Source organism: Sitodiplosis mosellana, unplaced genomic scaffold (genome assembly GCF_009176505.1).
Source record: "Sitodiplosis mosellana isolate CC-2019 unplaced genomic scaffold, AAFC_SMos_1.0 Smas_scaffold_1, whole genome shotgun sequence".
In the NCBI taxonomy this organism is placed as follows: Eukaryota; Metazoa; Arthropoda; class Insecta; order Diptera; family Cecidomyiidae; genus Sitodiplosis; species Sitodiplosis mosellana.
In genome coordinates this window covers 6,817,402-6,830,946 of record NW_022595244.1, presented here as the reverse complement: position 1 = coordinate 6,830,946, position 13,545 = coordinate 6,817,402, and the positions used below count along the sequence as shown (strand labels likewise).

The 13,545-nt window shown below is 35.2% G+C and overlaps 1 protein-coding gene across 8 annotated transcripts in view; it reads left to right on the top strand.

Moving 5' to 3' along the window:
- Positions 1-13,545, top strand: part of LOC129577325 (protein couch potato) — a 175,611-nt gene that overhangs the window by 143,711 nt on the left and 18,355 nt on the right. For 6 of the 8 annotated variants that reach the window (XM_055464160.1, XM_055464179.1, XM_055464168.1 and 3 more), the window contains 5 exons: positions 155-232; positions 879-932; positions 1,709-1,771; positions 4,206-4,350; positions 7,976-8,172. In XM_055464160.1, the coding sequence (XP_055320135.1) occupies positions 155-232; positions 879-932; positions 1,709-1,771; positions 4,206-4,350; positions 7,976-8,136 (501 nt within the window). In that variant the 3' untranslated portion in view covers positions 8,137-8,172. Of the gene's footprint in view, positions 1-154; positions 233-878; positions 933-1,708; positions 1,772-4,205; positions 4,351-7,975; positions 8,173-13,545 lie in introns of those variants that run through there. The other 2 variants (XM_055464188.1, XM_055464198.1) reach the window with 2 other exon arrangements.

Sequence of the window (13,545 nt, the reverse complement as noted above, 5' to 3'; positions counted from 1 at the left end):
AACATTCATGAAATTTTAGTTAGATTTATTGTTGCAAATAAATCACAAGACGGCAAAAAAAAACAAATTGATAGTTTTGTGTGTGTTAATTTAAGTTTCAAATGTAATTGCAAAAATGCATGACATATTTTTTGTTCTTTTTTTTCTGCTACAGGTTCGCACACTCTTCGTCAGTGGTTTGCCGATGGATGCTAAACCGAGAGAACTGTATTTGCTGTTCAGAGCTTATGAGGTAATTTTGATGATATAATTGAATTTCAATTAGTTTAATTTATTTGCGCCAAATTTTTCTTAGAGTGCAAAAAATAAAATAACATCTAATTGCTCTAGATATGTGCACATTGTGTGGATGCACGGTTCGGTCGGCCTGAAATTTAATTCGGTTTCAGGCAATTTATTAGCAAAAATTTAATTAGTCCACTGGGAATGAATTTGTTGTGTTAATTTATATGCCGAATTAAAAGCAACCATATATCATATTTATTGGAGGTTATTTATTAATTATGCAAATAAAATGCGACATCATAAATCACTCGCGCCATTCGATAGGCCAGCAGGACTAAAATTGACCGAATTCTACAATAGGAAAAAAACCACCGATTCAATTGGGCCGCGACACAGTTCAAAAACATCAATTGATTCAAAATGATAGATGATTCGATTGATCATTTCGCTTAATTTTCAATGAATCAATTGATGGAGTATTTTTTAAAGCTTTTACCATTTGGACACAATGCTATGAAGAGCCTCTCAGTTACAGTTGCTGAGCTGATGAAATCAAGTCACTAATTAAATTATTCGCTAATCAAAAATTTGCACGAACCGAGCGTGTGAGATAAGAACAGAGTAATTGCAATATTTTACTTATTTCCTTGCAGGGCTATGAAGGATCGTTGTTGAAAGTAACGAGCAAAAATGGGAAAACTGCATCGGTGAGTGTGAGATGTGCTTTTATTAAGATATCAACTCTTTTTTCCCATGCGGATAAACGCTAAATAAAGTTTAGAGCTGTGTTTGTCATTGTAATGCCATTTGCATTCATTATATCGTTGAATTTGTCTGAGTGTATACATTCACATCAACTTCATTATAGTTCTGCATTCGGTTTCTGTTTGAAATATTTCATTTTCCACATCCGGCATTTTTTTCTTTCTTCCTCTCGATGAATCACCAAGCATCAATTCACCATTGCAAGCACATATTTTCTTCTTCACCATCTTTAAGCACATTTATCAATGGTCAATGGCATTTTTCTGCGTGGATCATATTTCTGCAACGAAAAAAAAAAATCGAGTTGAAACTATCTGGCGTAAGGAGATGGTAAACATTAAGAGACATTTTTCAACTGGAAAAATATCACTGCACGTGAGCTGAATGTTATTTTCCACAATCAACATTGTTGTTTCTACTCTCAAATGGAACTATTTGAATGTGCTACTGTGAATAATCGCAATGGACGACAATGTATTTTCTGTTTTTTCCTTTAACTCCGATAGATCGTTAGCACGCGCAAGTTATAACGTTATACAATGTTACATTTTGCCATTAAAAGGACAAACTGTCGCTCTCCTCTCTCTCTCTCTCTCTCTCTCTCTCTCTCTCTCTCTCTCTGTTTTTTTCCTTCTGTCATACCCCATTTCATTAACCGTTCTATTGTTCTTACTGCTTTTTTTTATTCGGATGTTTCGGTACCGATGACTACTTGCAGCCGGTCGGATTTGTTACGTTTCATACACGTGCTGGTGCTGAGGCAGCCAAACAGGATTTACAGGTAAATCGATAGTTGTAAAAATAACAACGAAATGAACACTTTAGATACAACAATACGCCCCTATGATATATATTCTGTTTGTACGCTTCCGCCAACTTGAATTCTGTGCTTTGTTCAAACAATCGATTGAAATGAAATGAGAAAAAAATTACATAGAAACGGTAGAGTTGTGACTTTGCAGATTGCAGAGCACAGCTATCGATATGATGAAACATATTGTTATCGATTTGACGACAAAAACACAGAAATTAAATTTGGTCTCAATTGAACGAGTAATTTGTTTTGATATTTCGTTAGTGGCTAAAGGATTCAAAGCAGCAAAATGATAATGAAAGGTTAGCCAATTCATTGAACCTAGCATTGAACTTCCATTTTCATCGATAAATCGTGTTATTATCAGTTTTTCGTTCAAAATCGTATCGCTTTCCGGTTCCAATTGCATTGAAAATGCAAAATAAGCCGTATTTTGCTAAATTCTAAAATTGAATCCTATATCCAAATTTAAAACGAAATACCAAAGCAAATTGAAACGAAGCGTAATTAGCAATGCTATGCCCAGAACCATATCACCCAATATATCAACCAACAAGACAAAAATCACCTGTTTGAATATGCACTGTATGTAAATATATTATATCTGTATGTAATAAAAACAGCAACAACAACAGCAAAACCCAACAAATTATCGGATATTGTTTTAATTTTTGTGTCATTTTCAAGCAGAAAATCCGAACATCCATTTAGAAATGGATTACAATAAATGATAATTTATACATGCGAAATACCAAAAATCACTTCCACTCCCTACAACAACAACAACAACAGCAAAACAAAATGAATACAATTCGAAACAGTAGATTCTTTGAATAAGCTCACACACAATTTTAGAGGAGATAAAATGTGATTTATTTGCAATTTGTTTGGCAAAAAGTAAAACGCAATCGATATTCTTGCAATGATTGGCAACCAAAATTCGGTTCAATCACAAATCTAGTGAATTTTTATTATGTGTATGGCTTTGCATTTGCTCCCTCAATTTCTCCTTTTCTCACACATACAACGCACTTAAACAACAGCAAAAACAACATATTTTTCACACCATTACTCTGTTGATTTTCGATAAGCGCATTTTGATTGGATCGTAGCCAATGTATGCCAAAATTTACAATCAAATGAAAAACGTGACCAAAATTCCATCAAGTTTCAAATCACACATGAATGATGCAACAATATTTTTCCTCGAATCAACAAACATTTTGCAAGAGAGACTCAATTTTCACATTACATTCGCAGCGCGCGAATCGATTCGCCACGTACATTAAAAACAATCAAATTTTTATGGTATTTATAGTTCCATTCAACCATCAAATGAAACTACGTTCTTTTTACTTTATATGCATTTGAAAACCAATTTACAAGTAAACACGCAATTTTGTTTTTATTTTTCTCTCATTTCCTGTTTCAATACTAATTTCGAATTCAATCAAATTGGAGTTCAAAATGTAGAATCTAAATGTCGAAGAATAAAACTCACTCAATTCATATTTAAGTCTCGAAGAGCTTCTTCGAAATGCGTTATCAAGAAATACAACAACATTTGGAATGATTTTTGGTTTGAAAACAAACATTTAGAAGTTTGGTATAGGGTAAAACCGCAACCATTTCATGTGGAAATAAGACCAAAATTAAATTGATGCACCAACAATTGAAGTGAACACATTGCACATTGAAAGCTGCCTCTCGAAAAAAAAGGGCGACTGAATGAAAAATTGCATTTAGAAACATTTATACACCACCATATACCATTATTATATCCAATTCTCTTTTGGTTTCGAATGACAATACACATTCACTAAATGTAATACACTTACCACAACCAAATGATATACTCGAATTTCAAGCTTTAATCATTTTAATTTCTTTATTTCGTGGCGCATTTATTGTATTTGAATCGAACCGAACGCAAAAACAAAAACCACCACAGAAACTTTTTAGAAACAAAGAAACTAACTGAATGAACCACAAACAAACAGAAAAAAAATTTGAAACAAAAACAACCAATTTGTACATTTTTGTTTATGTATTATGGCTGTTCGTTTGCTGTGTACAGTTTTAAAATGCAATGAGACTTCAAAACTGAATATTCTACAACTCTTCGGTGGATCGTTGGAAATAAATCTCAATTTCCTGCTTTTCAATTTTGACGATTGGCCAAACCTTTCAAAATTCGAATAATTTTCTCCGCGTTACAGTGCATACTCAACCATTTCGAAAACTGATTTTGTCGTTTAACGTTTATTCCTCTCGTTTTTTGTAATTTCGTTGTTAAAAAAAGTATTGTTATAAGGCATCTCCCGATTTTTTTTTATAATTTAACAAAACAAAGAGAAAAAAAGAGAATAAAAAAAATCAAAAATCACACCAAATATTACAGCAGGGTGTTCGATTTGATCCTGATATGCCACAAACAATACGTTTGGAATTCGCTAAGAGTAATACAAAAGTGAGCAAACCAAAACCACAGCCTAATACAGCGACCACAGCCGCACATCCTGCATTGATGCACCCACTTACTGGACGTAAGTAGACACCAAACAACCGAAACAAAACAAATTTACTAACATTTTTGAGTTTTTCTTTCGTTTTTATTTTCATTTTCTTTATGTTAATGCATCAGTTTTTTCCTTTTATTTTGCTCTAATAACCCGAGAATCGATTTTATTCGTCGACTCTCAAAAATACCGCTTCTTACAGTAAGACACTTCTTGAAGTTAGTGTTTTGATTTTAATTTTTCGTTGTTCCATTCTGAATATTCGAATATATTCGAATATTCGCACGATAGCACAGTGAAATGAAGCAAAATCGTTCGAAAACATATTTTTCATAGTCAGAATCTGAATTTCAGATAAACAGGATATTTCAACACATTCATATTAAGCCTCGTTGCTCACTGTGCTTGACTGCAATTTTATACACCACCATAACAATACCGCTGCAATTCGTGCAAATGGAAATTAGTGGAAACTGCATAAATGAATAAATAACAAGAGCAACAAACAAGTAACCAGCAACAGCTATAAATTAACCCCATTTTTGTGAATGAGATAACATGCCAAAAATAATCACCGACAATTCCTTGCTAGCAACTCATAGTCCACCACAAAAACAAACAAAAAACGAAACAGTTTAACACTCAAAATCTCAGTCAAACCTTTCTTTTTCGCTCTATTTTTCTCTTTCTACTTTTCACTCATACACACATACACACAGAATAACACACGCTGATCACAAAAAAAACAAAAGCCCATGAATATGTACACATGAAACCAACAACTCACTCATTCTTCTTTAACCAATTTATATTGTCTTATCTTTTTTATATGCCTGCTCTTTCGATCTCTCTTTTTTGCTGTCACAAAATGCCACACTTACACACACACACACACACACAAACACACATCATACCAAATACACACACACAGACACAGCAATTGGATAAATACAGAACGATAATGATAACAATAATCACCTCTGAAAAATATCACAAACCAGTGGTTTGAAACCACATTGATCGTGTGCTTCTATATCAGCAAAATTTCATGCCATACAATTTGGTTGTTATCCTCTATCTCTCTGCAGCATATACAACGAATGTGTACATGCACACATACACAAAACACAAAATTTTGTGCAGCAATAAAGATTTCTGAATAAAGACCATACATATAGTGTGTCACACAATATTCACTCGGCCATTGAGAGATAACAATGGGAAAAAAAGTCATGGCATTGAATAGCCTCAAACATTCAGGCCCTAACAACTCACTTGTATGGCATTTTAACAATGTAACAAAATAAACCCTATTGCCAACATTGAGGCGCAAATATTGTTAGGAATGCTAGACAAAATGCTTTAATTACAAACAAATACACCCCAAATTGATATCCCGACGAGTCAAAGTTTTTATATGTTTTAGCTAGTCAACACAGCAGCACACAAACACAATGCAATCAAACTTCTTTTTTTATTCATTCTGTGCTCTCGCTTCTCTTTTGCGTTCGGTGGAGAGAAAAAAAAGCAATAAACATTTGTCACACTTGTTGGTCAAAATCCGAATACACAAACGCAAATGGATAGAAACACCCCAATAGGAAATCAAAGTTTTCTCATTCAATCGAACCAAATGTATTAAAATAGTTTGTCCGACTGTTGAAACGAACGAATTGTGTCGCAATCCTACTCACAATGGAAATAAATAGACGAAGAAAAAAAGCGGCACAAAGTTGGTGAGCGCCAAAGTTTGTGCGCGAATTCATACTCGACAAACACTCGCCGATACTAGAATCTACTCAGTGCTACTCGGTGCCATTTAGTTCAGTGTAATGTGTATACTGTCGAAGAACTGTCAACGTTTACTGAGTGTTTTGAGTAGTTTCGAGTTTACATTTAAAATACATAGATGTACTCGGGACTACTCGGTGCAAAATGAGACAAATTCGTCAAAACTTGTACGTTAAAAAACTGCGTCCACCCCCTTGGTGTGCGCAAAGTGAAAATCCCACAATTAAGGATTGAACAGAAGAAATCGGAGCGGTATGGCACGATATTCGTTTCGTGTTTGCCACGCAACATGTGTAGATGATGAACAGATTTATCGTTGGAATAATATTTATTCATGTTGCTGTTTCATATGTTAGCCCGATAAAAGCCCTCGGGACAATAAATATTGGATGTCAAAAGAAAATTAATATTCCATCTCGATTCGCGTCTTTTATCAGGCGGAAGATACACTCTTCTCGCTGCTCGCTATCGACAAGGGTCGTTGTTCTGTAACAAAATGACAACGGTACTTGTCATGAATTGAAAATCAATATCGGACTGCAAATGATCCACGTCGAGAAAGTTTCAACGTTTTTTTTTCTCTTTTCAAAATGAAAAATCCTCCGTCGAAACTAGCGACAAAAAAACGTGTATGTGTGTTCTCTTTGATGAGCGAACAAACTTGTTTGCTTTCGAACGCATTTTTTTGCTCCTTTCCTCTCCACTTTTTGTTGCTGGGCAGCAATTGAGACTTTTTTTTACTTGTGTCATATAACATATGTTATCGTGTTGTGTGCTTGTACTACAAATTAGAAGTGCTGGCTCCCCGTTTTGATGACATTCAATCGATAGTTTGAGAGCAAACGATGCAGTCCAGTTTAGGTACAGCCGCTCGAATGAAGAATGCCAAAGTTGAACAGGATGAATTGATCGCCATTTTGAAGGCTCAAGCAAATGCCAACTTTTCTCTTATCTCTCTCTCTCTCTCTTTCTCTCTCTCTTTCTTCGTTTTCCGATGCAGAAAAGAAACGATGGAAGAAAAATTGGGAAAAATCTTTTAACGCCGATGAGTTGACGCTCCATCCCATCGTAAATTTCCTTTCGGTTGCATTACACGTTCCAAATTGCCTTCGTCGGTGTAAAGAAAATTTCGAAAGCATTTCGCGATTGTTTTTGGCTTATCTCTCCTTTGTTTTGAAAAACCATTTTCGTTGGCTTGCTCCACGTTTTTCCTACGTGTGTTTTGAATATTTTATTTTTCGTATTTGGCAATTTCCGCCGTCAGCCAAAATGGATTAATTTCATAAGATTAATTATTGTCTAGCATTAAAACAAAGACAAAACACATTTTAAAATCCGTGTGCGTTCGAAGCGTTCGTCTTTCGAAGAATTTGACAATGAATAAAAGTTTGTTCCATCTTATGTTTTAATCGCGTCGACGCGCACACAACGTCTCAATTCTTAATCTAAATTAATTGAATTTTAGAGCACGTGAATAAAACTTTTTCGAACGGCGTCGACGACGAAAGCGATGGCGCAGGATTTTGTGCCACGTCTTATGAAACGCTGCTTTGTGTCACTCAACAATTAATCATTTAACACAAAAATAATTCTGTTTTTTGTTTACTTTCATTTTCGCCCTTCTTTATTTTGAACAAAAAAATTTTATTTTCCTTTCTTCTGCAGCTACCAGGTCTCTTCATGGAATATCTAAACATTAATTCCGTTTGTTTTATCTTTCTCTTCTTTTTTTGCTTTCCAATTTTATTTTGTCATTCGTTGCTGATGCACGGGCGTACATTCATTCAATCCAATTTTGCCGTGTTTTTGCCATGGGACGATGCTCTTTTTCGTTGTACTGACGATTATGCGTTTTGCGTAGACTTAGGTGCACCATTCTTTCCCGGCGGACACGAATTATGGCATCATCAGTTAGCTTATTCGGCAGCTGCAGCTGCTGAGCTACCGAGCGCAGCTCTACAACATGCGACACTCGTTCATCCGGCACTGCATCCGCAAGTGCCAGTTCGTTCCTACCTTTGACTAAATCCAGAGAAAATGATTGATCAACCTATGCAAGTAAGTATCACCATCCGGTTCTATTTTGTCTTTTTTGCCTCGGCCGAGCGTTGTTTTTTGGCTCATTCATAGAAAATTCAATCAATGCAAGTGCGCAAATAGAGTTTAATGCAAATGACAGAAATAATCACTCAATTTATTATTACAGATTCTTTTTTTCGGTTCGTTGTCGGCGCAAATTTTTTAATAAAAAAATATTCAAACGTTGAAGTCGATGAATGTAAACCATAATTAACGCAAACGCTTTCAATTGTCGAATTATCAAAGTTTCATTAAAAATTTCTGCAAAAGAATCGCAATCTGGTTGTTACAGCACACTGGCACAAAAAAAGGTGGACGAAATTACTTTTTTATGTGTGTGTAACTTGACCATTGTTCATTGGCTTGAGTACCAATCCTTTTTTTTGCCTCGCGCTGTTCAGTAAGTTGATTCATTTGACCATTCGACTGTGATAACGCCAGAGAGATGCGAAAACATAAAATTAAATCTGAAATGAGCAAACCGCGCCGAAACACCGCATGAATTATTGTTATTGTCATTGTTGACCAGTGGATATGCACTGAGGTTCCATATCGATACGGCGGATATTAGCGTGCGTTTATAATTGAAAAATAAAACCTCAGCACGACGTTGACGTTTTAATTTGACTGCAGAAAAAAATTGCTGCAAACAGATATTGCCGCCGTCGATTAATGGCACAGTTATCCAAAATGTTGGTTTTGGCTTTTCTGTAATTACATTTCGGTAAATGATTCAGGTACTGAAGCCAATACGGATTGGGGGAAGTACGCTCCACTCTGCGTTCTTGAGATTTTAGTTACTTATTCTATTTTGTTGTTTCACAACAAACTACTTTTTTGCGCACTACATGAAATGTATTTCATCGAAGTAACTTTGCATTAATATATCATTAAAAGTCGTCCCTTCTAATAACACTATGGATTAAAAGTATAGTACGAAGGCTATATATTTGCAACAAAGTAGGTACAGAAAAAAGATTTTCTCAGTCATTTCAAAAATGAATTACAAGATCTTGGTTTAATTGCTTTTTTGAAAGATACATACTGCCTCTGGTTTAAATTGAATAAAAAATATGAGCAAAAAATTGAAAGCCACTCTAATTCTTTTCATGGCTCAAAAAGTATTAAGAGAAAAAAAAACCAGATTAGTAGCTCTACATTTCATGTAGTGCTAAAAACAAAAACAAAAATGAGACAAATTAGGACATAGACTTTTTTCAACCTAGAAATAATAAAATTAGAGCTCAAACGAACTAATAGTTTAAATGGAGTGTTTATAACATGGTTCCACACTATCTAGTTTTCAATTTCTACTCGTTCCAATTGAATTATTGAAAAGGCATGTGCCGTCGATATATATATCCAATGCTACCGTTTATTTTTATTGACGCCATAGAGATAACCTTTGTTCATTGCTGGAGAAAGAAAAAAACTATATACGACATACGTATATGCTCACAACTATATATAACTGGAAGCAATATTTTTTGTTCGGCTAGTTGCACGAAATCAGATATTTTCGCTTGAATATTTCATGACGAACGAAAACGGAAAAACAAACGTCAACCTCCCGAAAAAAAAGAATGGCAGCCAATCCAAAAAAGAAAAATACATCAAATGAATAAATAATTTTGTTGATTTCGTGCAGCAGTTTTAATTTGAAAGTAAAAAAAAAACCATATCTAGACGATCGTGTAAACTAACGAAAAAAATGGCTTATTCATAGTATTTTCTGTGACCCACCCGATCGTTTTTGTCCCAGCATATCATTTCGTTGGCATCGAGTTTTCTTCAACGAATGCCATAGCTCTTTTTTTTTCTTTATTCTTTTGTTATTATTCACTGGCTTAAAGAATTTTTATAACCGTCCACGAGCCGAAATATTCTATAACTTGTTCCACATTAATAATTCATCGAAATGAAATGGCCGATGGGGTGGGAGACATATAAGCCCCATTCAGTTGGCCGATCAGAACAGGAAAGCTATCAAAATGCTTCGGAAATTCATCTTTGGCATTTGAAGTGCCGTGTTCATTTAAAATTTATATCCGGTGCCGGAGCAAAGAATGGAAAAAAGCGTTGAACCAACGAACGAACGAACAAAAATATTTCATTTAAAAATTACGACCGGCGCATTATTATACAATGTGCCCCGCGTGTATCGCGTTGGAAACTGGCGTGTATAGACCGATGTTACTACGGCCCCGAATTACATGGAACAAACCAGAAATTACATTGAAAACTATAAACTAGTTATTTCGGTGGATTAAGCTCAGTTTTTTTTAAAACTCTTATTCTACTACATTACGAGCGCACAATCCAACAAGAAAAATTGAAGCAGCCAAGGACCAGCAATATGAATGCTAACATTAATAAACTGTGAACACGAAAAGCTTGTTGCGTTTTTTATGAGCGTGCTATTTTTTCGCTCTCTCTCTCTCGCTCTTTCTCTCACATTCTCACACGCCGCTGGAAAATTCGGTCTTTTAAATAATAAATAAGCAATAAAATAACGGGAATTATTGTACACGCAAACTTTTCACATTTTTCCTCTTCACCATCAATTTTTTTTCTCCATTTCATGTGTTCGTTTCGCCTCTTTAGAGTGCCTCATGTTTTCAGGCTAATGCGTACCTTGTACCTGTCTACAAAGCACAGTGCAGTGAAGCACGGTGTGTCGTGGCGTAAAAGTGGGAAACAGAGAGAGAAAGAGAAGCAAAGTCAACATTTTCATTGGACAATATACAATTTTACCATATAACATGCAGTAAATTGTTATTTTAACGATGTATCATGTGTCCTTCCGAGCTTGAAGCGGGCGCGCGACCGCAAAAAGGCAATATCTTTGTAATAAAAATACCGAACATTGTAACGAATTTGAGGCAGGCATTAAAGCTTTGCCGGTCCGTGTTAATAGTAGCACTTCCATTTTGGCTGCACCATTTTCTTAATGCTAATTTTTTTACGTTTTTTTTTCTTTTTGGGTTAATGGAATCGATGACCAAACGAATATTGTTCTTTTTTCGCTTGGTACTTGTTTTTTTTCCAAAGTACCACATGCAAATCGATTCTCTTTGAGTGGAGCAAAGGCATCGGTGACTGCATTGGAGTAGAAAAATAACGAACGAAAAAAAACAGACTAAAAGCTTTAATTTGTAAGTTAATTTTGAGTGAGTAAAAAATATCGTGAAATGCGAATAGAAAGCTTGCGAACGAAAATAGCTGCTTTCAACGGGAATTCCGTGAAAATATTTCGTTTGAAGGGCCAAAATAATACGAACGATGAAAATTCCCTGACGCGCTATAATTTATGCTTTGCACTGATGATGAAGTATGTAGGAAGCATTAATAATCTCATTACTTCAATATAAATGAAGATACGATGAAATATTTACGCTAAAATATTTGAGCAACATCATACAATTACCGATTTATCGCATCGTGCAGCGTTTTGTTTACAAACTTTGCTTCGCGAATATGGTCTGGCATACACTACCGTGCAAAAGTTTGGAACCACTGGGTATTTTTCATACAAATTGACCATTTTTGGTGGACTCATTAACATATTTCGGAAACACCTGCACTCTTGATATTTTGTGCTTAGTTTCTACAACGTTTCAATAGTAAATCAGAGAGGTTTCATCAAAAATTATTCACTTATTTAAAAAATATATCAATTTGAATTTGATCTGTTTTAATCTTCATACAAATTTGATCATTTTTCACACAGTACAAATTCAAATTGCTATATTTTTGAAATTCATGAATATTTTTTGATGAAACCTCTCTGATTTACTATTGAAACGTTGTAGAAGATATGCAAAAAATATCAAGAGTGCAGGTGTTTCCAAAATATGTTAATGAGTCCACCAGAAATGGTCAATTTGTATGAAAAATACCTAGTGGTTCCAAACTTTTGCACGTTAGTGTACGAGTCGTTAGTAAGACGTTAACATCCGCTTAATCAACATAACAAACTCAACGAATACTGTTTATAGCTTCGTTTTTTAGTCGTTAAATTACAGTCAAGTGCTCGAATGATACTACTGAAAATTGTTGCAAACAAATGATACTCCAAAAACTACAAATTCCTTTTCATAAGCACAATTCGGAGCTTTATTCAACCGCTGTGAATGAATGCCGCTGTCATTATCTGTTGTATCATTAACACCAGCGATGTGAAAATGCAAAACATGCCGCTAATGTTGTGCTTGGCTTTGTTGATATGCTCGTAATCCATTTGCATGAAAATGCACACTGGAAAAATAACAACCAAATTTACAATCCGTTGCACAAATACGGCTACACTTGAGATGCTTCAATTGCAAGAAAGATAACGATGAATTTGATATCTCCTCTATGATGACATGGTACGCGCAGCTTCCGGCTCACAACCTACATCTTGAATAATACACACAATTAAAACGTTTGTCGTCCTGGTTTAATGTATCGAATACATAGAATACGTATCCTGATGTTTTCATAATAATCATGATGGATGCATTTCCATAATTGACAGCAAAGATTTTCCACCCTTCGAATAGCCTGGAAAATGAATCAGTTGAATCAACTGACGTCCAGATTGAAGAAAGTGTTCCGATTCTCTTCTCAAGTGATTTTTAGCTCATCGGATCGAACATGTTTGCGTGTGCGCTTTATTATGATGGAATGCGATGTGTCAACGACAAAAATGTATTCTGAATGGAATACTCCTTTGTACGACTCCTCGTTAGGAAAAAAGTGCTGTAACTGAAAATGGGTCCAACGATAAATTCTTAATAAAATACAAGATGAAATGATTTTACTGGATATGCGTCGCGCCGGCACACAAGATAGTTCACTCACAACTTGTTGGGCAACATTTGAATATTCAAAAGTGTCACTAATTTCATTTTTATGTCAACTGAGAAAGCTCCAACCAGCGATGCTGTTGTGCAAAGGCAAACATTTATCTGGAAATCTAAGGGGAATTGTGTGCTTCTCTGTATGCACCGGTTATAATTCATTTCCAAACTAGAATCCTCGAAATATCATGTTTATTACAGTAGATTGCAACAAGCCATTCAACGAGACATGGCTAGATGTACTGTGTGCAGTGACACGCGCGCACCAAATGTGTTGGAATTATAAGAGAATCCATTAATATTAAATGGCACTTGGGCAAAATGTGCGATTCAAATTGTAAGATTCATGAAGAGAATCTTTAAGCGAATATACGATGGTAGGAGATTGTTGTATTTAGTGTACAATGTGACTGGGCTGACTCGCCGGAACTCGGGTGTATATCGGCGTCGGAATTGCAGCAGACAATTTATGTCATGCATCCAGAGAATTTCATATGCTCAGTTGAAT